Here is a 27,951-nt window from a genome sequence, read left to right as displayed (position 1 = left end):
ATCAGGTGACAGTCCCAAGGGGGTCTCTGTGACCGAACCTGTTGCACCATTTGTCCTGATTAATACAGAGAAAGGAGCATCCAAAATACCTGAGTTCACACATTCTGAAATAGCATGTGGCTGACCTGATGGTCAAGGAAAGGTTGAATTTGATTTGTGGCCGAGGAGTTGTGTGTTTCTTGAGAGAAAGTAATGTGAGAGGGGACACAGTTCCTAAGTTGAGGAAGATGGTTTTGCTTATGTCAGACAAACTTAGTTCCTGGGGCCAGATGTGGAGCTGCAGTAAGGAATTTCAAGCATGGACTCATATGACATCTTCCCCATATTCTGAGAAATAGTCAAGTAAACATGCAGCATAATACTTTGAATGGAGAGTTTATTTAAAAAAAAAATCTAGACCAACAGCAGTCAAATAATGTTTCCAAACACTGAGGAACAGAATCATTTAATTTTCCAGGAACACTGGGGCAAATTTGTCTCTGGTGCAACTCCACTGACATTAGAGGAATTCAACGTCATTTTGATTTCAGTGGAGTTGCACCAGGAATTAATTTGGCCCATTGTGTTTACTAACAGTGAATGGACCTGACCAGGGCTCTAAAAGGAAATAGTCTAATTACTAGGGGACTGGATAGGGAATCAGGAGACCCCTGGGTATTAATCCCAGCTTTTCCACTGACCTGCTGTGTGACTCCAGGCAAGCTGCTTCATCTCTGTGCCTATTTCACCTCCTTATATCTTGCCCATGCATTGATGAAGAAACACAGCATTAACAATTTTGGCATAATAAGGCTGATATCAAATTATATGACTGAGCTCATTTTAAAGTTTCCATAAAGGCATGCAGTTCTCTCCAGAATCTGCTTTAGAAAAGCCAAAATACCAAATGTAAATGTTAAGAAGCCAGAACTGCACTAGGTGTTTGAAGAAGTCTTTTTATGCATGCTTTACGGACAAAGATTGTGATCAGTTACTACCTATTTCTAGTTAGATAGATAGAAGTCAATTTTCAGCAGTGTGCACAACAGATTAGAGCAGGGTTCAAATTCTGTTATAGTTAAATGAAGTTGTGAACTGAATCCACTCATACCACTGCTGGAAACAGAACACTTTATTGGCCACAGTGGGTGCATATATTCTAATATGAAAGTACTGTGATACTGAGAAGCAGCCAAATTCTAGATCATACAGGCAATGCTCCTTTTACTGATTGACATTCCACACACAGTATTTCTGGAGATGGGGTGTGTGTGTGTCCTTTCTAAAGTTACTGTGTGCCAGGAATCATAACTATGGAAAAGGAAAAGCAATCTGGTATACCAGCAGGTATAAAAAGGAGAAAGAGAAAGAGAGAACGATTTGAGTGGTAGATAAATGTACTACTTGCATTACTTAATTCTATTTAAATATAAGAATGTATTGATTTCTCTCTCAAAACTATGTATTTCTATATACTGCACCTATGAGTAACATTCATTATCAGCAAAAGAAAACAGTCATAGTTCCTATACACATATTTCTCCTCTTTCTTTTCACATTTTCAAAATACTGGAGAAATTAGGAGGACCAGAACCCGGCTCCTTTCTCTGTGAATTATTCAGACTCCATTTTTACTACTTTGCCTGGTTCTTTGGAAATTGTTCAATTAATAGTTTATACAAAAATATTTCAGCCTTTAGAGTGCTTAAATTCTTTCCCATAAGCACAGCTTTGAATATTTTTTATTTGTGTTGTGTGATTGGCCACTTGAATCGCGTAACTTTCTTGCCATTCCCTGACTGGACAATTCCCAAGCATACTTGTTGCATACTTGCTCAAATATATCTTGCTACTCATCACAGCATCATTCATTACACAACCACGTTAAGTACAGGTATTGAAGAATACAATATCCAATTACATATGCAGGGGAGAATTTAGGAAGGCGGGATGCAGTTAAGTGTGGTTCTCTCACAAATCGTTCTCTCACAAGTGGTCAGGACTTTGACTTACATTTACTCAAGCATCCCAATGCCCTTAAGACAAGACTAGAGAAGAGTTTATTGAAACTAAACAAATTGTCCCCATTTGAAGAGTGAGAAAATATTGCAAGGATTCTTCCATCTCAGCATGGTTAATGCTGATGGCTTTTTACATACGTTTCTAAGGTAAAATACTTACAAGCAGAGGTAGCAAAAAACTACAATAGTAACAGACTACTATTCCTGTTATTAGTTGCCCAGATAACCCTGGACTTGTATAAAATTTCCTGCATCACCATTTTAACACAGAGGAAAAAGATGTACAAAGTATTAACTAATTAGAGTCCTCTAAGAATTAATGGGAGTCTCACAGACTCAGTCAAGGCCTGCATAGTATTTTGACAATTTTACCTCCACATTACATTTTTTGAGAAATGAGTAGACACACAACAGATTAATTAATTAATGTCCCACCAACCCACTATGCTGAAACCAAATTTCTGAAGGTACCAGATCCAAAGAGATGGTAGCTTTCTACTGCAAGGAACATGGCATCAGTTCCATGCATAGACTAGTACAAGTATCAACATACCAGACCTTTCTGTAGCTTCCCCTGGAGATCTCTGACAAACAATAAATACGGCATATCTTTTATAAAGAGGCTGAAAGGATTAATAAAAAGTATTATTTTGCCACAAAGAAATATATTGGTATTAATCTGAAAAAAAAATCATCAAAACCATGTACAGTCTAGGAAAAAAGTTGTACGTCTTACTTGTGTAGCGTGTGAGATGGTCGTTCATTCTTCTCTAGTTGTCCATAGCAGCTGGTTTTTGCTTCTGGAATGAAGGAGTACTTTTCCAGCATGGCTGATGCAGCTGTGCTGATGATCCCAAGAGCGTCCTGCACCCGAGCTTCTAAACTATAGTCCCATTCATCATAGGATGCTGAAATTAGCCCTGAAGGAAATTCCTTGGGAGTGATTTCTGTGTTGCCACTAACCAGGCTGGGAACTATCCAGAAGAAATCATAGCCTGTAAGGCCTAGGGAACGGGCTTCATCCAGAATGTAAACAGCTTCATCCTTGGAACAATAAAGCAGGATAACAGATGAATGAATTTTCTTCAACTGAATCTGGGTCTTGGCATCCCCAATGGCAGTATCAAGTATGATAACATTCTGCATGTCCCAGCCCACAAAACTGTTTTCCACTGTGGTCTTGATGAAACTTATGAAGTCCCGGTATCCAGGAAAGGTGGTGGTCACCAGGGAAAAAACATGCCAGTCATAATCTTGCATCACTTTCAGCATAACAATGGCTTCTTGCTGGATAGAAGCCCCAAACTGGAAGAATGTGGACATCACATCCTAGAATATGCAAAAGACAATGAAAGGTTACTATAATTGGACTGATGTGCAAAGAAGAGAGAGTGTCTGTGTCTTCTGTCCTCTTAAGGTCCATCCTTGTCATCTCTCTAACTTTCAGTGAGTGTGTGAAGTTCAAAGAATCTTTTTTACATTTTACATATAACACAACCAGGCAGATTTTGCTGTTTTCTTGTAGTCAGTAACACCAATTGCAACGGATGATTAAATCTTTAGGAAAAATGACATGAGCAGCTAGTTATCTACTAGGGAAATTTCTCAAAGCACTTGAAGGTAAAGGACGTAAGTCCAACTAGTTGTTACAAATGAAACATGTAGGTCTCTTCGCTATTTGAATGAATTAACTCCACCACATTGATGTAAATTTACTCAATCTTATTGTGAAACAGTGTAGTCCAGATAGATTATCTACATGGATCATGAAACAAGAGGGAAGCAGCTTTATTGCATATGTATGAAGCAACACTGTACACACAGGGCTGATTTACAGAGGTGCTGAGCTACCACAAATCTAATTTATTTCAAAGGGAGCTGTCAGCAGCTTTAAAAAATCAGACCCATTGTACTCACATATTCTGCATTCGCTGCTCATCTCATTACATTCAGGTCACTCTGCCCATCTCAAATTAGAATAGTATTACATCCAGTAATAAAATAACGACTACTGACTTATAATAATGATAACCTAGGAGTGTCTAGCAACATGTTCCAGTCCTCGTGAAATTAGTTAAATGGAAGTAAATTTGAAGAATGGCCTTGCATTCTATAACTTTCATCTGTGTGTATTTTCCTGGTGGACAAACAGCATCCTTAATTTGCCATCAGACACTTTCCTTGAGTTTCCCTTGTTTAGGTTTATATTCTCAGTCACAACATTTGACACAGCCCATTCCATTCTCCTTATGTCTACCTATTGTGTTTATGTCATCTAACAAAAATTCACTTTTGTCATCTAACAAAAGATATCTACTTATACCACGCTACTTGTGTGTCCTTTATAATAAACTCTTTACAGGCTTCTAATATTTCATACATGGACAGGGCATTTTCTAAATGTCTATTTGGATTTTATATTCTAAACTTACACAAATTAAGGTTACTAGATTATCGAAGCATATACCATTAGTTATATAATTGTACTTTATCCCCGGTGGTACAACAGGGCATATTTATTTCATTTTCAGACACTGATATTGTGCATAAACCATCATGTTAAAATATACATTGGCTATTCAATGCTTCTCATGCTCTCTTTGGAAAAGTGTCAGTCATTCCTCTAATTCCTCTGATGAGTTTATTATTAATACAAACATGTAGTACTGTTCATCTCAAAGCACTTTATGAATTCAGCTAAGAACTATTATCTCTATTTTACATATGAGGAAACTGAAGGAGATACTGAAACAGATACAACTATGACCAAAATCACGCAGCAAGCTGGTGTTAGAACCAGGACTGAAACTCAGGTCTCTTAATGCCCAGTTGTGTACTCTGTCCACTGAACTATATGGGCTTCATGCAGAGAACTCTCTGCACAGGTGTTTGAGTCTTTTTGTTTGTTAAGGAGGCAAGCAATGTTATTACTTTTAGAGCCTTAAGTACTCAACAGGAAGATTTTTTAGGGCTTAACCCCAATACAAAACCTACCATAGGGTCAAACTATGAAAAAAGCCAACTAGGGCAACAATGTGTGCATCACTGGTGCTAATTAAATCATCTGCCTTGGCAGGTATTGTCATGTCAGAAAGGGTATTGTGACTGCCAATGCCAGCCTTCCAATAGGTTTGGGTAAAATCCAGTTTGATGCATTAAGGACACTATGAGGCATAGTGGGGAGAGAATTAAATATGGAATATTTTACTGGAGCAATTCCCCAGGGACTCCAATTATAAATCTAAAGAAGTCTTCCTTTCAGGGATACTCACAGCTACATACAAATGGAGCACACTGAAAATGTGTTCAGAGCCAGCATTTCACATCACTACACCAAAAGGAATTAAACATCCAAAGCCATTTCCATTAATCTCTGTTTACATTAGTTCTCCAATACAAAGTAAATTATCAAGTGATTAACTATTTGGAGAAATATTACCAAACCAGTAGTTAAATCTAATGCACTCTCTTTCCTTTCTTGTTTTTCAGATTTCTAAACTGTGACTGATATTTTCTTTTATCCATGGTGTGCTCAGATGCAATGGCAAAAGGACGTTCTATGCAATAAAATAGATAAATAATAGCACTTAGAATATGTAGATAGACTTGACGATGAAATCCATCACATCCTTTCACTACATCCCTATGTACCACTCATGACTATAAGCATAATGGAATTGCTCCTCCAAGTGAAGGATCTATTCAAGGGCCATTGGCTGCATAGACTCTGGAGGCACATCAGAGAACTCCAAAGAGCAAGGAAACTCACCTGAACAGACCATCAGCACAATACAGCACAATACAACACTTACAAATGTGTCCCTTTCTTATGTGCACATATAGACGCTCAGAGCCCCAGCTATAATTACTACTGTTACAATCCCTTCCACGGTCATGCATGCTTTCAGAAACACTGGGTAGCCTTTTAACAGCTTTTGAACATGACTTGACTTATCCACAGATTTTTCAAGCAAGCAATTTGCAAGTAATACCATCCAATGGTCCAGCTGATTAAAACAATAATTAAGTGGATAAGACAGAACTTTGCTGCAGACCATTCAGTGTGTTAGCATTAATCCTGTAGACCAGATCCTCAGCTGCTGTAAATCTACATAACTCCGTAGTCTTCACTGATGATATGTTGATTAATACCAGCTAAGGATCTGGCCACATGTGCTCTGAATGATTTTGGCCACTACCTTAAAATGGGAGAAAGAACAGCTGGAGACTTACGGCTCCGGGTAGCAGCAAGATGGAAAGTTGCAGGCAGACACCTTTAAAGATTCAATGGTACCTACAAGAAATATTTATGTGCATATAAGGAAAATATACAGACATTACATGCACACCGTTTATTTGGCAAAAGCTATCTTTTTGGTGAAGCTGAGAAATTGTAGGCCCAAACCAATAGTCCGTAAACATGCAAAACTCCCCAAAGGGGAGAATCAGGTTCAAAAACACTTTAAAATATTAATTTATGTTTTCTTTAAAGTTTTAAAAGCATCACAACTGGTAAATCATCACTCCATTGACTTCACTGTGTATTCTTTCTTCTTCTGGGAAAGACTAAAACATTTAGTCAGGTAAATGACACAATTATTTATTTGCAATCTGCAATGGGATACTTTTCATCTTTGTACCAGAATAAGACAGTGACTGGCACAAGGACAAATTAATTTACCCCTTGCTGGACAAGTTAAGCTTGTTTTGATCTTGCTTGTTTAGAAAGTGAGACCATGGTATCACAATGGTTTAGAAACCAGATTGTTACTCAAGATATGTGATTTAAGCACCAATTAAGGACATCAATTCTACTTAATGATGAAGTATATTATGAGATTAGGAATATAACTAGGGTCCTACCAAATTCAAGGCCATGAAAAACACATCGTGGACTGTGAAATCTAGTCCTCCCCCGTGAAACCTGGTCTCTTGTGCAACTTGACAACTGAATGGAGTTGAGAGTGTCTTGTGTGCCTTTACCCTATACTATACAGATTTTCAGTAGACTTGTCATAAACAGATGGTTAAGGGTTAATGTCTCTTTTACCTGTAAAGGGTTAAGAAGCTCAGTAAACCTGGCTGACATCAGACCAGAGGACCAATAGGGGGACAAGATACTTTCAAATCTTGGTGGAGGGAAGTCTTTGTTTGTGCTTTTTGTCTGGTTCGTTGTTCGTTCTTGGGGCTAAGAGGGACAAGACGTACACCCAGGCTTTCCCAATCTTTCTGAATCAGTCTTTCACATTTCAAAATTGTTAGTAATAGACAGGCAAGGCAGATTAGTCTTATGTTTGTTTTCTTAACTTGTAAATGTGTCTTTTTGCTGGAAGGATTTTTACCTCTGTTTGCTGTAACTTTGAATCTAAGGCTGCGGGGGGGGGATCCCTGTCAGTCTATATATTTGAGTACTCTGTCAAGGCATTTTCTATCCTGATTTACAGAGAAAATTTTTACCTTTCTCTCTTTATTTAAAGCTTTTTAAGACTGGATTCATTTCCTTGTTTAAAATCCAGTGATGATCTGACTCACCAGGATTGTGGCGAGAAAGAGGGGATGGCCTAATTCTCCTTGAAGATCCAAGAGTGCTCGTGTGAAGCCTCAAGCCAACCTCCGGCCCTCCCCACGGGCACTCCAGCAAGTCTGGGGAACAAGGACAGGATGGTCAATTCCTTCGGCTTAGTTTGTTGAAATACAACAACCTGCTGCCCGCCGGATGTGGGGGGAATCCTCAGCCCCTACTGGGCACAAGCCCCTCCAGACTTCAAGGATAAACAACTACCGCGCGCTGTAGAGAAGGCCGTGTAAGAGTCGGGAAGGAAAGGCGCATATCAGACACTCGTGATAACCAACTTGCCATATCCTTGTTTTAAGACCCAAGGGGTTTGGGTCTGGGTTCCCCAGGGAAGGTTTTGGGGGAACAGAAAGTGTGCCAGACACTAAATTCTGGCTGGTGGCAGCGTACCAGACCTGAGCTAGTAATTAAGCTTAAAAGTGTTCATGCAGGTCCCCACTTTTTGTACCTTAAGGTTCAAAGTGAGGGAAAAAAACCTTGACAAGACTATTCTAACTTTTCATGCAGAGTGGACAACTAAATGGAGAATGGACAACTGACATGCAGAGAAAGGTATTCCTGAGTGTAAGTTGATTAGCTGAATATCAAAAGCAGGAAAATAATGCTACAGAAGTCTCAAAGGTGACCAGATATTGTAGCTTATAGAATGAACTTGACCTTGGCCCATTTATTTCAAATATAAGAGGAGTGTAACTTTAGTTAGTGTCAGAACTATATCATGATTTATTTTCGCTGTTTTAAAACTTTGCACTGGGGAAAGGCCAAGTGAAGTCTGAAGATGGTAAGGGGTGGAATTGTCCCCCACTCATGCCTTACAAATATATGCTAGATCTCCTTTTTTTTACTTCAAGGAGTAAATACCAGAGAAGCAGGATTTTTAAAACCATGCTATACCTTAATCAAGCACATTCCTATCAAAAAATATAAAATTGCTGAACATACGTTGGGCATTTTTGTGGGAGCATCAGTAATAGCTCAGTCAGAAACAGCTCTGGATAAAGTTCTAGTCCTAACACAGGTGAAACTTCCAGTGGAAGTTTGCAGAATTTGTTATATTTATTGTGTCTGTAAGGGAGACTAGTGCTTTCATAACATGGGTTCTTTTCACATACTTATCTAATTAACAATAATTAAAGGGATTTTGTAAAGTTTAATTTTACCTCACACATTCAGCTTGAGTCTCCCTGCTGCTCTGATTCAAGTTTGAAGTTAATACTAATTTTTGCCATTAGTTTTATATATAGCAGAAAATCAAGCAAATAAAAAAAACACATTATGGACAAGTGGGAAGAGTCACTGCTGTGCATTGTACAATTAACTTTTCTCTGCTCCTTAATGTTCTTCCAATAAAGGAATCTAATGTTTAAAGTTTGTAAAACATGTCACCATCTTGAAACAATGTGAAACAAAGTAAAACACTTCTTGCAGAGAAATTTGTTTTGGCCACTGAACATGATAGTTATTTTAATTGGTGCACACCTTCTGGGTTTTCACACAGAACAGCTGATTGTTCATACAGTGGAAGCTGGAGTCCAAGTTAGAGTTTCTGTTCAACTGAAAAGGCTAAATGGAAAATACTCTAGAGAAAATGAAAGATGTCTAAAAGAGAACATCTTGGAGTACACAGCCTGTGACTGGACCTGGTGACAGACCCAACCAGACTCATGTCAGATACATGGTGACCCAGCAATGATGGGCTTGGGAACTTGATGAAAGAGCACTGCAAGGCTGCATCCTTCTACGGGATAATTTTCCACTCCCACTGCTGTAGATGGATTGGAGAGGACCAGCCTGCCTCTGTGAAGATCCTTACCTGGGATTTAGGAGGAGGTTGGATCTGTGGACTGTCTCAGTACCTTGAGAAGGCAGTAAAGACCCTGAAGCTGTAAGTTGAGGGAAAGGGACCAGCCAGCTGATCGTTGCAGGTCCAATTAAAAACTTGGAGAACTGATTGCACCCTAAATTTTAGGAGAGATTATAGTCCACTGGGGCACCCCGTCCCATTCCTGAATGAAGGCAATTCCAAATAGTAAGAGGGAGCTGGGTCAGTCCTGAATCTAGAACTCTTCAATATTTTCATAATGATTTGGACAGTGGAGTGGAGAGCATGTTTATAAAATTTGTGGAGGATACTAAGCTGGGAAGGTTACAAGCTCTTCGAAGGAGAGAATTAGAGCTCAAAATTACCTTGACGAATTGGTGATTCAGTAAAGATACATACAAAGTAAGTCACTTAGGAAGGAAGACCCAAATACACAATTACAAAATGGGGAATAACTGGCTAGATGGTAGTACTGATGAGAAGTATCTGGTGGTTATAGTGGATCACAAATAGAATACGCATCAACAATGGGATACAGCTGCAAAAAGACTAATATCATTCTGGGGTGTATTAACAGGAGTGTTCTGTATAAGACTCACTGTATATTATCCCACTCTACTCAGCACTGGTGAAACCTCAGCTAGAATACTGTGTCCAGGTCTGGGCACTGCTCTTTAGGAAAGGTTTGGACAAACTGGAGAGGGTCCAGGGGAGAGCAAATAAAAATGATAAAAAGGTTTAGAAAACCTGACCTCCGAGGAAAGGTTAAAAAAACTGGTCATGTCTTAAGAAAAGACAACTGAGGGGAGACCTGATAGCAGTCTTCAAATATGTTAGGGGCTGTTGTAAAGAGGATCACGATAAATTGTTTGCCATGTCCACTGGAGATAGGATGAGAAATAATGGGCTTAATGAGCAACAAGAGAGATTTAGTTAGAAATTAGGGGAAACTATAAGGGTAGGTAAAGTCTGGAATAAGCTTCCAAGGGAGGTTCTGGAATCCCCATCATTTCAGGTTTTTAAGAACATGAGGTTAGACAAACACCTGTCAGGGATGGTCTAGGTTTACTTGTTCCTGCTTCAGCACAGTCTGCACTTGAGGACTTCAACTGGTCCCTTCCTGCCCTACATATCTAGAATTCTATGAAAGTGAGAGAAATAAGCCAGTCCCTTTACAGCAGCTTCTTGTCTACTTCAAGCAATACAGCCAACACCTCAACAAACTTCAGAGTTCATTGAGGACACAATTAACATTCTGCACATTATGCCATTTCACTGATAACTTTTCAAACAGTTACTACGAATGATTGGAGGAAAGTTAATCCCTGTTCAAAAATTGAGAGGGCTGCTGCTATGAAGCTGCTCCAGCAAAAGAAAATACTCTGCCATTTCCAGCTGTCTGCAGGGAATTAAAACAAAAATCTATTAGAATCCATATTCACAGATGTTTGGGCCCAAGGGGACCATTATGATCTTCTAGACTGACCTCTCGCTAACATAGACTATAGAATTCTTTAACAGAGTCAACAATATACCGTGAGAGAGAGGAATGGTATATACAATTTATTTGGATTTTCAAAAGGCCTCTGAATAAAGTCCCTCACAAGATGCTTATTAAGCAGACCATTGGGTGAAAGTGAATGTTGTGTTGTGGTGTTACTATTTAAATTAACTTAATTTTAATTTAAATTAAAATTAAATTTAAATTACTATTTAAATGTTGTGTTACTATTTAAATTATAGAAAACAGAGCATAGGGAATATGTGGCCAATTTTCAAAATGGAAGGAGGTTAACAGCAATATGCCCCAAGAGCTATACTAGCACCTGTGCTATTTAACACATGTTTTCATGAATTGGAAAAGGGATTAAAAGTGAGGTACCAAAACCTGCAGATTACAAAAGTATTTAAATATGTTAAATCTCAAAAGGATTTTGAGGCAGGTCAGTAGAAACAAAGCCAGGCAACTACACATAATGGCATATGAAGTTAAAAGCAGAGGAGTGAGAGGTATATTGGAAGGAATAGTTTGAACTACTCTTAGGTGTTGATGTATTCTAAGTTAACATAAATCTCAGGAGGAAGAGCTAGGTGTCATTGAACATCATCCACTGACAATATCTGTTCATTATGGAGCAATCACGGAAGCAAACAAGTTGTTAAGGAATACTGAAAAGGGGTGACATTAGAAAGCTTTAAGCATTACTCTCTATCATAGAAAAACTAGAAAGAGTCTAACATTTGTACCCTCTTACTCTCAGAAAGTGAAGCTCTACCATCAGGGAAGCTAGAGCCTTACCCATTCGTAAGAAGATAAACATAAAAACCAGAGTAAAATAAATACACCTTGCAGGCCAATTCTGTGCACTTTTCACAACAGCTTATGTCGTGGAACAGAAAATCTGTATGAAGAATCTGTGCAGGTACAGCTGCTACAGTCAGTCACTGTGAATGGGTACTTTCCAGCTGAGGGCTGAAAAGCAGTAGCAGTTGCTGCCACCACTGCACTTCATTAAAAGTGCTCTTAATTAATGACCTCATGTACAACTAAGGGGAGGTTCAATGTCACACCTACGGTTTTGGACCTAGATTTACCAAGATCAATTAAAACAAGAAAAAATATGCTTTTGTGTCAAGAAATCGAGCACTCCTCCTGCTAACAATCTTGGTTAAACAAGTGTCCTTCCGTAGTATGCAGTGTCAGAGAGCTGGCACTCAGCTCTGAGCACTCCAGGCCACAAAACAACTGTAAATGAACTTCAAACTCATACAGGAGGCTTAAAAGTAGACTGTTATCAGTATCTCAGTAGAGGTGCTGTGGGCATAGTCAATCATCTGGATGAAATATTTGACACTGAAGGATGAACAGATCATATAAAGCATTACTCCTCTCTCTTACCTGGTAAGAGTTGGAAAGAAAATTCTATCCAATGTCAAGCTACTGATTTACGGCTGAGGCATTAGCTGAAGTTACAGAAAGGTTGTTTCATATATTCGTTACCATGTCAGAGAATTACAAGTAAAAACATCTGAATTTAACAATATATTTGTGAAGAATTATATATGGGGTCTAAGAGAATTAGGAGCTGAACTTGAATGTTGCAATCACTGTAAGCACTGTCAAAAACACTTAGACACACTTAAGTATGCTACAATCAAGGGTCTGATTTTACTCCCCAAGTTATCACAATCTACACCTGACCTCAGTGGTGACAGAATCAGGTCCAAAGGCATTCCTTGAGATAAGTTTTGTATCAGAGTACTATATGCTCTAATGAAAAGGTGTGCATATCAGGAATTGAATTGCTATAAAAACAAATGTCACTGGACATCAGGTTCACATCTGAAAACATTCTGCCTGAACTGAATTCCAAAATCTCTCTCATCGCCTTTTTGTAGAGGGTGAAAGAAAATCCAAAACTGCAATTAACCAATCTATGCGCACCTTTTATACAGATAACTAAGTAGGTTTAATCAAAACTTCCACTAAAAATAAAGCAGCATTAATTTAAAAAAAAAAATACTACTCTAATATTTAACCAGCAGATTTGTTTTACAAGGAGGTGTGTTTTCTCCAAGCAAACTATCAGCCTATCAGTCTGGCAGAGGATGTTTATTACCCTGGGGTATATAATAAGGAGCAGGCCAATACCATCCCCTCAAAAGCAACTTCAGATGCAAATAACTTCTGCAGAAGGCCAAGACTGTAACAGGGTTCAAAAAAGAACTAGATAAGTTCATGGAAGTTAGGTCCATCAATGGCTATTAGCCAGGATGGGGAGGGACAGCGTCCCTAGCTTCAGTTTGCCAGAAGCTGGGAATGCGCAACAGGGGATGGATCACTTGATGATTACCTGTTCTACTTATTCCCTCTGGGGCACCTGGTATTGGTCACTGTCAAAAGACAGGATACTGGGCTAGATGGACCTTTCATCTGACCCAGTATGGCCGTTTGTATGTTCTTATGATTTCCCAGAAGTACCAAATACATCAAATTTTGCACTCCAAACTAGCTCAAGGCAAAAGAGTCTTTAAGAATGAGTCATCTAATAAAATCTGACAATATGAATGTAACCAGTACGTTGAAGAACAAAAGTGAAGTTAAAAGTTTTATACTAGTGTCCACTGTGGAGCCTTGATTCATCATAGCCCAAAATATGAACTTACTGGAGAAAAGCTTTGTTTTACATAGATGGAAAGTGGAATGGAGTCTTTGTTATGTAAAATAAATGTTCCATTACCCTGAGCTAAAGTATCCTCATGAGATGCAGAACTCTCACTTGGGAAGCTGAGAAGATAAAATTCAGATAGATACAGATACATAACAATGACTCTCACATGTTCTAAGTGCCAAGACGAGACCCAGCTAAGGACGTTTGATCTTATAGTATGTGATGGATGGTAGGGAAGATAATTATAATGTAGCGATATGCAGATGAAAATTTGCACGACCTGCATCTACTGAATCCACCCATATGGTCCCACACGTTTTCCCTGACAAATCAATATTTCAGTGTTGGTATCTCGTTTCAGGATGCATAGACCTGCACAGACAATACTTTTGAGAATAGTGTTGTCATACTGCAAGAGACCTTTCAGGCATTATACCCTTTGGGCAAATAGTACTCTGGGCAGAAGCATCTCTGCTCTACATATATTCATGTTATTTACAGCCTTACATGCATAACAAGGATTTTTCTGCAATGAACTATATCTATAGTATCGAGTTATTATTATTCTTCAGTTGAGGAAAGGTAAAATATACACAGGTGTAGTTCTTATTTCTCGAAAAAATTGAAAATTTCACCTGCAATGTGCAGAATGGATACATGACATGAAAACAATGAAGGGAAGCTATAAATGAACTCAAGCTGCCAAGCCTAGATCACAATATTTTTTTATCACATTCATTATTTCTTTACTTACAAGGTTTAATTAAAAGTTCTAGGAAGGATTACAGATGCTATACTGGGTTGGATTTATGGTCTAGCAAATCCAGTCCTTTGTTTCTAATGGTGGACAAAAGCTAAAAAGAAGATAACTCTTCTTAATGAGCTTAGCCAAATATTTAATACTGTAGCCGTTTCAGGAATCTGATTTGTCTTACATATCCCCAAGTCTCACCTCACTTAAAAACTACTTGCTTACAAAATCAGACATAAAATACAAAAGTGTCAGAGCACACTACCACCGAAAAATTGCTGACTTTCTCATTTCTACCATATAATTATAAAATAAATCAATTACAATATAAATATTGTACTTACATTTCAGTGTATTGTATGTAGAGCAGTATAAACAAGTCATTGTCTGCATGAAATTATAGTTTGTACTGATTTTGCTAGTGCTTTTTACGTAGCCTATTGTAAAACTAGGCAAATATCTAGATGAGTTGATGTACCCCCTGGAAGACCTCTGCGTATCCCCAGAGCTACATGTACCATTGGCTGAGAACCACTGGAGTAGTGCATTTAGCCTCTAGAAACTATGAAACTCCAGGCCCAGGGCCTATATGACCACTATATAGCCCCTCTTTGATTCCTTGGCAACAGAGCTGCCTAAGAAACCATCATTCTAGCCCTCGTAAAGGAGAGTTCCATATTGCTTAAGAGCTAATACTGACTGAAGCCAGCTTAAAGTTAAAGCAGTCAATGAGATGATGATGATGAACATACTGCACCCATCCCCAGATATGGGACAAATCCTCCCCACAAAGATCCCTTCACCCTGTCCTCATGAGCAGATCCATCCCTTCTGCACAGAAAGAGGAAGATCCAGTTTACTAAGATGTATTATTCAACTTCATTGAATTCTTGCTTATTAATGTAACAGAGAACAGGTGAGCTTGGAAAGCAGTCAAAGCAGCATCACCGAGAGTCTCTATCAAATGGTACTGGCTGCCACTCGGTTCCTCTTCCAGGCGACTGTTTTCCAGTGCTGTATTCAGCATGAAGGTGGCACAGGTGAAATTAGGAAATTAAATTAGAAAAGCAAAAAAAAAAAAATCTAATCTTTAAAAATTCTTTTGCCTTTGCCACTCATGTTCTGTCTACACTTGTAATATTCCCTAATGTGAAACTGCAGCCACCATTCTGGACACTTTAGGAGATATTTAAATTCTTTTTTAAACTAAAAGTTAATGTAGCAAGATCAGTGGTTTTTCTCACTGGGCAAGCATCCATCACCACAATGTGAATATCAGCCTTGTTGGAAGTTTCAGTTAAATGGCAACTATTTAAATGAGCAGAGATCAGATCAGCCAGAGAAGGGCTGCTTCTGCTCCCACAAATGTCAATTGGACCACAGATGGTCACTCTAAGTTAGGAGAGATGCATCCAAGCAGACCCAAAAGCTTCAAAAAGTAGTGAACAGTAGAACTGGTGCAGCCCCCGCAGGCAGTGGGACAGAACACCACAACACACGCTGCTCATTCCCCTGTGCTGCCCTAGGGCAGTTCCTGCTGCCTTGCCCCTGTGCTACCATCACTATGCTGAGCAATTGGAAGACACTTCAGACACTAATGCTACGTTGGTGGGAGTGGGGAGAACAAGTATCAACTGAAGGGTGTGAAGATTCATTAATATTTGTAATCTTCCTGCCAGTCAAGAGAACAGATGTTATAAAGCAACGCTCAGAATATGAATGGTGCTAAATTGCAAAATGCTCGACCCACAACTTGAGCTTCCTACCCCACTGTCTGCTCACAAAGACCGTGCTTCCTGTGCAATTTCAGCCAAATGGCTGCCTCTGAAAGGCATTCCTTCTGACGATCACAGCTAGCTCTAACATGTCATACCAGGAAGTTATAGAATTAACCCACACACTCAAGACATCATTAGAACTCAGTAAACAGTCAAAACTTCACAAATCTTTTTATGAACAAAAAGCAGACATTTGGGCTCACTATGATTAGTGGATCATTCACTACTCACAATTATTTGGACAACCACTGGGTATTCATAAAAATATAAGGCATTGATTCTGACAGCTTTTGCAAATTTTAGTATGAATGTTTATTTTTCTGAACATTGGGACCAGAAGTCCATTTTTGTTCATTCCTATTTTCCAGTTTAAAAATATTACAGGCATCCAATCTGACACAGGACACCAATTGTACAACATATACGTGGAATAATCAAACTAACCCATTTGTGAACACCCACTCTGAAGATTATTCATCCAAACTATGCAGCAAATAAATAATTTCAAAGAAAATCAGCATTCACCAGCAAATGTTTCAATAGCCAAATATGGGGCTAAAGGATTACTTTTCATAACATGGTCCAACCAGCTTTAATCATCAATGCCATGATAAATTATATTCCAACAATGGGTATTTCATTAACCTCACCTGTCTAATAAAACCCTGATAAAAGATCATTTTCAACAGCTTTTCAATTTCTCAAATATGAAACATTGGAGCTTTTTTTTTTTGTAAAAACAAGACACATGCTCAGAACAAACAAGCATAAAGTAGTATATTTTAAAATATAAACTTCTTACTAATTGCAGGAATTATCTTCAATTATAGACCATGTTTTTGGCATATTTCACTCTAATAGATTACCTGGCTTTAGTAGAAAAAGCATGAAACTATTCCTACTGAAAGAGGTCCCAACTCAGTCTTTCAAATGACTAAAAACTGAACAGAGAGGCTATTTCACTCCAGTGTTTGAACAATACTGTTACAAATGTGCATTTACAGACTGTGATAATACATTCAGACAGAATGGGTGTGTAAGTGCTAAAATTTGATGTGGTTTTAAAATGAAAAGTGAAGTGCAAGAAGGTGTAGAGGTTGATGACATTTAAAACAGCACTCTATTATTGCATTGAGACCAAGCTCCATGTTTCTATTCTGCTTTGTCCAAAAAAAGTCTCCTGTATCAGAAAAGTCATTCATTTTATTATATTGTGTGATCAAACACTCAAACTGCATAGCACATAGTGTAGCTCTGTACCCTAATTGCTTCACCACTGTGAAGATAACAGGCTATGTCATTCCCTCTAATGGATGGGGAGAAGTTTTTTCCTTTAATTCATGCCCTGGCCAATATGTCTTGTGAACATGTCAGATTTATTAATCCCCAGTCTCGCCACAAAAACAAAAGACTCTGAATGAAGAGAAATGACAGAAACATGAAACCACGTGTCAGGTCTAGAACAGCTAGAATATACCATTTGTTGCTTTCCGTGAGGAACTGTTTTCCTTGTAGCATCATCTCAACCCCTCTGAGAAACATGGTGGATTACATGAGCTGGTTATGACCAAACTTCATCATTGGACATAGACTGAAGTATAAATAAAAATGGCGATATAAAAACACCAGTGTTTAGTGTTGTGTGACAGATGAATGTAGAGGGGGAAATGAATGTCAGCCCATGAGAAGGTACTCAAATTATTATTTGAAAATGAGACAACTAAATCAGCAAGAGGGCCCAACGGAGCCATCACTGAGGTTCCACACCTCTCTTTTTGGAATCTAAATGTATGCTGCTAGATGTTCCTATTAACAGACAAATGAGCAGAAGAGTTTGAACATGCCAGACACTAAATAGGACTGCAGTTTACTTTGCAGACAGTGAGAGTAAGAGTTACACAGAAGGCCTGATTACATAACCCTTGATGAGGATAGACTCTGGATAGGGTGACCAGATGTCCCGTTTTTAAAGGGACACTCCTGTTTTGGGGGACTTTTTCTTATAGAGGCGCCTATTACCCCTCACCCCCTGTCCCGTTTTTTCACAGTTGCTATCTGGTAACCCTAACTCTGGAGCTTAGGATAGACTCTGGAATCAACTGCCTGTTAAATGAGTGTGCTCTACAGCCTCAACTCTCTCCCCCTCCCCTCGCCCTTCCACTAGATGTGACCACACCCAGGAGGTTTGTGAGTTACACACACCAGTATGATTAAGGATTCCACAATGTAGTATAATCTGTTTATTCCTTTTGGAGTACAGAAGGCAGTTAGTTATTCAGCAATTCAGATGTGCACCATAGTTTCATAACCCTCACCACACCAAAAATAATAATAATAAAAAAAATCTAATTTCAAACTGTTTCAGAAAACTTGGATGACAGTAGATAAGAGGACCTGAAACTATTGTAAAAGCTAAAATTTATATTACTTACTATCAGTCCAATTTAGAGAGATCAGACAAATCACATTTACAATTCTTCAAAAGCTGCAATGAGATGGCTTAAGACACTTTCAGGATATTAATTGTGTCCTCACTGAAGGGTAGCTCTGCAGGTAGAGAATCAGTATGCACACAAACTGACCACTTGCCAGAATTTAGCCAAAAGTGTAAATGTGGATGAAAGTCTGTTAATGAAGTAGACAAGGGAGAGGCAATTAAGAGAATAAAAATGGTGTATAAGATTCTCTACCTGCAGAGCTACCCTTCAGTGAGGACATACAGTGCCAACCTGACACAGTTGTCTTTGTACAGAGAGGTGGCATTGAAAACCACATGACATGCAGTTGTGTGGGCTTCTTTCATGTATGGAAAATGATTCTGTCTAAAGAGAGAGAATACTTTATCCTACATGTACCACCCATTTAATCTTCAGGGTTAATTGATATGCTACCTTGTACACAGACCACAGTCACTTTTAACCAAACCTTGGCCAGCCCACAGCCATTCTTTCTATGCTGCATGTTCTCTCAGAGAAGTGACCATGTCCTCGTGCCACATTTTCTGCTTGACAGTGTGGCATGAGGACATGGTCACTGCATGTCATGTGGTTTTCAATGTCACCTCTCTGTACAAAGACAGAGATTTGGTCTGTCTGCTGGGATCTTGGCATAAATATTTTGCTATATAGAATAGGTTTATCACCAAAATATCGTCCTTTGTTTTCTTTCATTCCAGCTGGGCTAGATTAGTAGAAAAAAATGAATTAAAACAGCAATACAAATTACCCAGGATATGTGCAGTACCATTTTGCAATTAGCATCCAAAATGCGATTGGTAATATGAGGGACCTATTTATAATTAATTATAGAATGTCTCATTTAAATAGAAGTTTCTGTAAGTGATGTTCGTAATTATTGCATTTCTGCTTTAGTGTTCCTGTATTAGCTATACCTTCTTGACAGAGGCAACTGGAAAGCGCCCTTCGCTAGCAATTTCACTAATGCTTAAATAGTCATGCTCTCCTAAACAAAATGGGTTTATTTTTAAACCTCATACAACTAAAGTGACAACTCTTAGGAGCAATCCTGCCTCTGCTCTGGGAAACTAGAGGACCTTTTCTGTAGCAAAACATGTGTTCATGCAGCATGTGGCGGGCATAGAATAGTCTTGGGAGCTTGCCCAGGAAATGCATAATCCTACACATCCTCGACAGCCCAGCTGCACAGAAGGTAGGCTACTGCACTGGAAGGATATGGAAGCAAGGCTGGCCAACACAGGGTGCAGTTGTGGATTTACCTCTGTGTGGATGAACTGGTCATTCCCTCCATACATTTAAAGAATGGAATAGGGAGAACAGGCAACATGGAGGCTATTTTTAGCAGCTCCAGGGCACTCTGCAGCATGTGGATGGAGGATTCCATCCTGTCAAGTCCCAGCTAAACTCCCAAGTGCACAGTCTGACTGCCTTGGCTGAACTTGGGCCTCAACCTCCACTGATAAGAATGGTTATTAGAATCCTCAGGGCAACCCATATATTCTGCTCCCTTTGGTTCCTGCCTCAATACAGTGATGCACAGGGTGAAACTATCCACTAAGTTATGATTTAAGGAGCACACTGCAGCGGTGGCCAAGCTGGTAAGCAGCAGAGTTTGCATATTTGGTGATTCAGTGGTTAACACACATTTTACCTTCCTAGGATCATACAGACATTTTCAAACATCTTTGGAATGGGCTTCAGACTGGTGCCAAACTGACATATCTGTTATCAAGTCTTCAGAATTTGTATTTCAAGTTTTACGTAGAACAAAATCAGTTCTCATTTATTTGACTTTTATTCCCAAATTATATAAAACCATCCAGCTAGTATTGAGAACTGTCTAATATCTGAGGCCTAGCAGGCCTACTTTGTTAGTCTGACTAGTGAAAAGTTGGTAAAGTTTCATAAATTGTCACAATGATCGGTTATATAAAACGGCTTAAGAACAGATGTGAGAAAGAGACAGAGAAGATAGGATTAATTACATTACAAAGGGTCTACTGGTACCACTCAAAGACTGTGTTAAGATTACGATGTAAACAAAAGGAGCAAAGGATTTGAAGTCACTGAACCAAAATTGATGTCAGAAAGCAGGCTTAATCGATGGACAAAATAAAGAGAGTATAGATTATAAAAAAGAAAGGCTTTAGTAGAGAGATAATTTTTGCCATCACTACGGCTGTGGTAGAAGGATTATTGCTGTGACACCAGACCTTGGATACCAGAGATATGAGCCAGAGCAACAGCTGTCATGACCTAGGTTCCATATAAACTGCAAGGCTGCACAGCAAGCTATTTAGGGCCATGTAGGTGCCCCAGCCCGGCCCAAACCCGCTGGAACTGCGAAGGCCAGGGAGAGGATCCCCTCCCCCAGACCAGGCCCACCAGAGCTGCTGCGGCCAGGAAGAGGAGTCTTTCTCCTGGCCCAGCCCAGTCCCACCCTGCCGGAACTGCTGCAGCAGGAAAGGCGCCCCTCCCACCAAGTCCAGGAGCTGCTGCAGGGAGAGAGAGCTGGGGGGAGTCCTCTCTTCTTCCCATAGCCCCAGGGCAGCCTGCACCCTAAACCCCTCATCTCCAGGCCACCCCAGACCCTGTACCCACAGCCAGAGCCCTCCCCCCCCCCCCCCCCGCACACCAACCCTTTGCCCCAGCCCTGAGCCCCCTCCCTCCCTCTGAACCTCTTGGCCTCACCCTGCCACATGAATTTTGTTATGTACACCAATATGAAGTTCATGTGTCACACATCACCTCCATATTGGTGCACATAACAAAATTCATTCTGCACATGGGCAGGAAAAATTAGATGGAACACTGGTCATGACTTACCTACCAGGCCAAAGCATCCATCTGAGACTGACCAGTCAGCCTGTATTCTGAAATCAACAAAAACTGTATTTCCTGCATCTTTGCTGTGCTCTCTTTTCTTTCCACTCTGTTTCTATCTGTTTTGTCTAAAGCAGGAAAGTGATTATTTGACTGAACAAGAGACTTTAACCAATATTCACAGTCCCCCAAAAGGGACTTAGTTTGGCATAAACAATCAATTGCTGTTTCAATGCTCTTTCCGTTGTTTTGATTCTTTTCCTTTAGTACGTTGACATCAATACATTTCTTACATTTGGCATTAATGTTGTAGTTTGTTTCCCATGGTACTAAGCAGGCTAAGGTTTCTGTATCCCAAACCTCAGACTTTGCTTAACTCTGTTTAATGTTGAACAGTGGCTGGGTTATGTTAACACTTTTAGTCTAAATTCCATCTAAATTAATACAATAGGACCCTTGAAACGTTTGGCTCTAAAAAGCTCTAAAAAAACCACAAGATTCTTTAAAAAAAAAAAAAAAAAACTGATCCAGAACTCATACCCCAAATCTCAGCAAGGACATTGACTTCCGCTACCTTCAATTGTCTCAGATCTGACCCTATTTACAGACACTTGATGGCTGTTTTATTTTGTTATATATGATAAAGTATGATAAAGAAAATCTGTGCACATATTCCCATGCTTCCTCTAGCAGATGGGAAACCTTCTAACTCTTGAGACGTTATCTGGTCTATTTAGATTTCACCTGTAAAAGACAAATTTTTGTATTTCTCCAAATGGATCCAGAATGTTAAAAAGAAGCATAGGTTTTGGTTCGATTCAGGACTCATGTTACAGTTCAAAATTGTTCACTTATCAACAAACACTGGCACGTGATTATAATCTCAGATATTTCTAACTGTATGCATTGATAAGCATAGAGCAGAAATTATACCAGCTTCCAGCTAAAACAGACTTTCCTATTCAGTACTTTAAATTTCAAAGTGACATGCATTCCCTTATGAACTTATAAGAGCGGATTTATACTTTTAATTCTTGAAGCTGAGCTGTGGGATCAAGAGACTATTGCTTGGAACTGTTTAAATGTATGTTACACCCTGAGAACATAACTGAACTTTTCACTTCAGTTTTGTAGTTTTTGTGTAATACATTTTTCATGAGTAATTTGTTACGCACATTTTTTTTGTTTTGTCATCAATAATTGCCCTGAACTCTCACTGAATAAAACTTTCATATCAATGAGTATTAGCATCATTTTTTTTCTTTTAATAAGCATCTTCATAGCATGTTTCAAAGAGGCAGCACCAGCGCACTGTATCATCAGTGAGAGGACAGTTTCCTTTCATTGGGTTTTCTAAGTGAATTGAACAGTGGAGGCAGGGGAACTTTTGGCCAGCATAGATTTGCATGCAACATGCCAGAGAATTTTAATATTGATACACATGTAAAGTCAAATGGTAGGGGAGGGGGAGAGAACAGCATTTACCACTAAGCAAATAAAAAAAAGCGCAAACACCAGCACTGATATTAGGACAGTTAGCTCACAAGATGGATACAATCTTCCAAAGCACTGGTGATGAGTGCAGTGTAATTAGTTAGGTCAATTTGATAGACATTATTTAGTTACTTTTGCAATGAATTCAAGAAGCAAGGTGGATGTGTGCACAGTCAGACGCAGGCAATGTAAAGAGGAGAGTGGAGATTGTGCTGTTACCAAATCCACAGAAATCATTTGTTCCTTGATCAAATTCTTCTTCTCGCTCCCAAATGTACATAATATAGTTCATCTCCACCCAATCTTGTCCCAGCCCTCTCTCATCCATATTCTTCTCTGTCTCTCTTGCTTCTTGAGCTGCATCAGGAAACTAAAAAATTCTAATAGTGACCATACAAGCATTTTCTTCTGTTCTTGAATGACTGAGTTCTTCTATACCTTCAGCAGCAGCAAAGGATTGATCATGAATTACTGAATCCATAGTAAATGATGCTTTACTAAACAGCTGATGACTGACTGGAGGAACTGAGGGCCCAAGGCAAAGCCAAGGGTCATTACCTCTTTAGTCATTAAAAACCTGCATATCAGACTGTATTGGTATTATAAAGCTCCCTTTATTAAAATGTTACATGAAACTATTTCAGTTACAATTGGAGTGGGAGGGAAGAGAGAAATATTTATTTCTAGGTCACATGGTACATTAGCCCTAAGGACTTATGTCACCCATAGTTTATCACTGGACCCAATTAAAGTGCTGAAATTAGAACACTGAGCTAAACTGAATTTGGAAGACTTTTAATAAAGTTAACAATTAGTGTCAAAGCATTTCCCATTTTCTTTTCAGTACCCAGATTACCTCTTGAGTTTAATATTTCCCCTTTTTAATATGAAACCAAAGCCCGCTTAGCTCCCAAATTCCTACCCATTTAACTCACTGCTTTCCAAGTTTCCGTGCCACTTGCACCTCAGACTTGCCAAGGCTATTTAAAGTTAATGAAGGTGGATGGGCTGAAAGTCTCTTCAGGCTACAGTTCTTCCTCATTGCTTTCATCCCTGTCTCTCATGTCAGTAATATTCTATGTACTGATAGAATTTCAACCTAGATTTACTACACATGCACATAAGCAGATTAATGAAATACTACAGAAAGGAGTAGCGAATTACGTAACATACAATGCAGCTCAGGCATACAATACACGCATAAGAATCTAGAGATGTTCCTTAAACACCCCCAGGGAAAGAACTAAAACTTCATCAGTTTTTAGGTTTGTTTCTCTCCCTGTCTACAAAGCACCAAAAAAGGAGATTTCCTAATCAGACTTCTTGGATCCAAAGTCCCAAATTGAGTTCAGTGAGAGTCATCATGGGCTTTGGACCATGTTTCTCTAAAATGCAGAGAGCTTTTTCTTCCATGATCAGTAGATCATCATCATTGTACCATCATATGATCTCTTAGGTTCTCTGGCCAGGTCACTGTAGCCCTCCCTTTCCCATGAAACAAAGTCCTTCCTTTCAAACAGTCTCAGGCAGTATTCTTATTCACTGCCCCAATGGTGTCACTTCCCCAGTGGCTAATAGGGGAACCCAGGCCTGTCCACTGCTCAGGATTCCAGCCTAGGACTCTATACCTGGCAACTGTGCTTTTCCCTCCTATAGTTTTGGCTCCTCCGACTCTACATATACCAGCACAAACTCCCTCCTCCTATAGACTACTGAACCTCATAGCCTCAAACATCCCTCCCTACTGCCAAGGAGTGACTGCAGACTACTTCCCTGCCGTCCATTTTTGTTGCCAGCTTCCTGACTTTATACGAGCCCGGCCCACACTTGCTCATCTGACTTCATGTCAGCCCAAGCCTCTCATATGTGGTCTGTGGCACTATTTGGCCCTTTCTCAGTTCCCTAACCCTTTTTGAGACTGGTGTGGGGTGAACACCCTCCCACACTCTGGTAAACACATACTGTTTCCTGTGGAATGCATTAGAGTCCCCAAGTAAAATGCAATTCTGACACCTTTATGGCCTCCTTGAGGACACCACAGTTAGATCTCAGACCTCTAGCCCTCACCTTTCTCGGACCACAATCCCAATATTTGCTTTCTCCATACCAGGGTCTAGGGATGCAGACTCCTGCACTTCATTATGTTCACTTCAAGAAAGTCTGACTCAGTTCAGCACCTGCAGCTTACTGTCAGGAGCAATAGCAGGGTTATTTATTGACTAGCTAGCTTGCATAAAGCAAAGTACCATCTATTCAGAACAAAAACATTCAGAGAAAACATAGCTTAAAATTAATGAACAGTTTATATTCATGCCTGGCTTACCAGGAAGTCACCCATCCTTCCACCTGGAGAACCTGGCATGTTTAAAATGGTTCAGACTCTCTGAAAGGGTCTGTCTCTGATCATAGACTCATGCCCATCAGTCCTTTCATTGACTGTGACTGACCCTCTCCCCAGGTCAGAGCTAATATATTACACTAGTTTCAAGTCCTTCTTCCTCTTAGGTCTCTACAACCAGGTCAAACCAGTCTACGCTCTTTTCCCAAAGGGGTCAAACTTAAAAAAAAAACAACACCTTGTTTCAGTATTGCAGATTGATTACTCCCCATTAACTACTACCCATTCTGTTCTAGGTAAAGAGTTTGAGGGTCATCCTAAAACTTCTATTTTAACTAAAGGCTCACCGCATTATAGGTGGTGAGCCAATGGAAAATTTACCACTGTAAAACATCCACTTCTGATAATAGAATGCAAGTACCCATCTCTTCTGTCAGACTTTAATCTAAGTGACTGGTTAATTTCTAGATCTAGACCCCATTAGAAATTGCACGGCACAACGCTTCTGTGAGAGAGGAATGAGCTACTTGAAACTAAATTTTATCAGGCAAATTACTTTTACATTAATGGCATGGAAGAATAGTTATTTGCATTTCGCTGATTTGTGGAATGCATTTTCTTCTGTCATTAAAAGGCTATGGATAGAAATCACTTGTTTCTCTCTCCCCCTGTCCCCCACAATAATGCAGAGGAAAGTAAATTCCTACCCTTTTTAAATGAGTCATTTCAATTAGAAATGAGAGAGAGTCACAGCTCCTGAGTGATCCATGTTACATGGGTCAGACCCTCATTTGAAACAAATGGCAGCTAGTTGGGCTTCTGTGACAATATTTCCCTTTGCAGGGGAGCCTCAATGCCACTGCTGAGTCCTGGTGGAGGTTTTTGGAGCGCTTGAATCCTTACATTTATTTTATACATAGGCATTTCTACACAATGGATCACTACAGCATTTGAGTGCTTCATACACCTTAACAAGTTTATCCCAAACACACCCTCAGGAAGCAATAGTATCCCAATGGTAAATAAGAGAAATTTAAGCACGCAATAAAGGCACGTCTTCACTGGCAACGTTAAAGTGCTGTCATAATCGTGGCATGAAAAATCCACATCTATGAGGGGTGTAGCCACCAGTGCTAGTGCACTGTCTATACTGGCACATTACAGTGCTGAAACTTGCAGTGCTTTGGGGTGGGTGTGTTTTTTTTCACACCCCTGAGCAAGAAAATTGCAGCACTGTTAAGTGCCAGTGTAGACAAGTCCTAAGTGTCTTATGTATCACACAGGGAGTTTGTGGCCGAGCCAGAATTGAACCAAGCTTCATTCTTAGGGAAGTACTTTAACCATAAGACCAGCTACTGCAATCTCCTCCTTTCTTGCCTCAGCATGTGTTACCTTTCCACCTTTTGCTCCATCCCAAACCATCAAAAGTCATCTTCCTCTCGATGAGGCTGCAGTAACAAACAGAGGAGTGCCTGTGTTGTTGCTTGGTGACCCATAATAGGAAAATTCTAACTTCCCCTGATCACGATTGAAACCCACCCTCCATCTCTGTTTCAATTCCATTTACTAGGGCTTTTCACAGGGCCCAGGATATGGCCAATAGTGCATCATAAATCAATGCTTTCACTTTCTCAGCAGCAAAGATTGCACTTGAAGAAATGGTTAATGTTAATTTAGTAATAACAGAGTCAAGATTGGGTATCTGTTTCTTGTAAAATTAAGATAAATATCCAGACTGGAATTGCCAAGTAGAAGCAAATTGTTTAGCAAGCAGAACTTTCCAACATCCTATTCTTCTTAACTGAAGAAAAGAGTGACACTGATTAGATTATATTGATCATGAGAGTAGCTCATCCTAAAGGGTATTATTTGTTGCAATTAGATGTAAGGCTCTTCTGTCACCAGAATTCTATTAGATTAGTATGTCTAGACCACCATGTCCCAGTCTTGCCAAACTGTCATCATCTATCAAGTATGAAAGAAAGAAAACTTATGTTTTTGGTAATCCCATGTCATTTCTATCCCTGCACCACTAAAAAAATGGACTCCTGGCTAACCAGATATTTTAATTAAGGCTGCATATGCATAGTAGCTGCCACCGAGATGCACACCTCCTGCTCCAAAAAGTAATCAAAGCCGTATCCTCTGAGCCAGCCTCTGGAGGATTGGTTATTGAGATGGTTCTCTAGGGAACACCACTAACTTAAATGATGCTTTAAAAATAAAAACAGAGGTTGAGGGGGGTGAAGAGGATATTTAGGCTCCCCCCAGGGCACACACACCCTCCTGCTGCAGCTGTGGAGCTCAGGCGCTTGTTCCTTTCAAGCTTTGAAATCAGATTTACAGTTTCCCTTTCCAAAGGAAATACCAAGAAACTTATGAAAGAAGCTCCTTTTACATTGCTGGTTCTCTTACCTTAGGGAAATGCAAGACTGCATACAGATGGCACCACTGAGGCCACGTCTACACTACGGGATAATATCGAATTAGCTAAAATCAGTTTTATAAAACTGATATTATAATTTCGATTTCATGCGGCCACACTAGGCACAGTAATTCGGCGTTGTTCGTCCATGGTCGGAGGCTAACTCGATTTCTGAAGCGTTGCATTGTGGGTAAGCTCGTTCCGTAGCTTATTCCAATAGTCCCGCGTCTCCCCGCCCCTTGGAATCTGGGTTGATCCATTATTGTTTGCGGAGTGTGTTCTGGGTAAATGTCGTC

General features: G+C 39.6%; 1 protein-coding gene across 1 annotated transcript in view; it reads right to left on the bottom strand.

Moving 5' to 3' along the window:
- Positions 1-27,951, bottom strand: part of GRIN2A (glutamate ionotropic receptor NMDA type subunit 2A) — a 281,508-nt gene that overhangs the window by 126,259 nt on the left and 127,298 nt on the right. The window contains exon 3 of the mRNA XM_032794000.2: positions 2,737-3,329. Within this exon, the coding sequence (XP_032649891.1) occupies positions 2,737-3,329 (593 nt within the window). The remainder of the gene's footprint in view (positions 1-2,736; positions 3,330-27,951) is intronic.

The sequence above is a fragment of the Chelonoidis abingdonii genome, chromosome 9 (genome assembly GCF_003597395.2).
Source record: "Chelonoidis abingdonii isolate Lonesome George chromosome 9, CheloAbing_2.0, whole genome shotgun sequence".
In the NCBI taxonomy this organism is placed as follows: domain Eukaryota; kingdom Metazoa; phylum Chordata; order Testudines; family Testudinidae; genus Chelonoidis; species Chelonoidis abingdonii.
The sequence above is the reverse complement of the archived record's forward strand: the minus strand, read 5'-3'. Positions and strand labels throughout refer to the sequence as shown.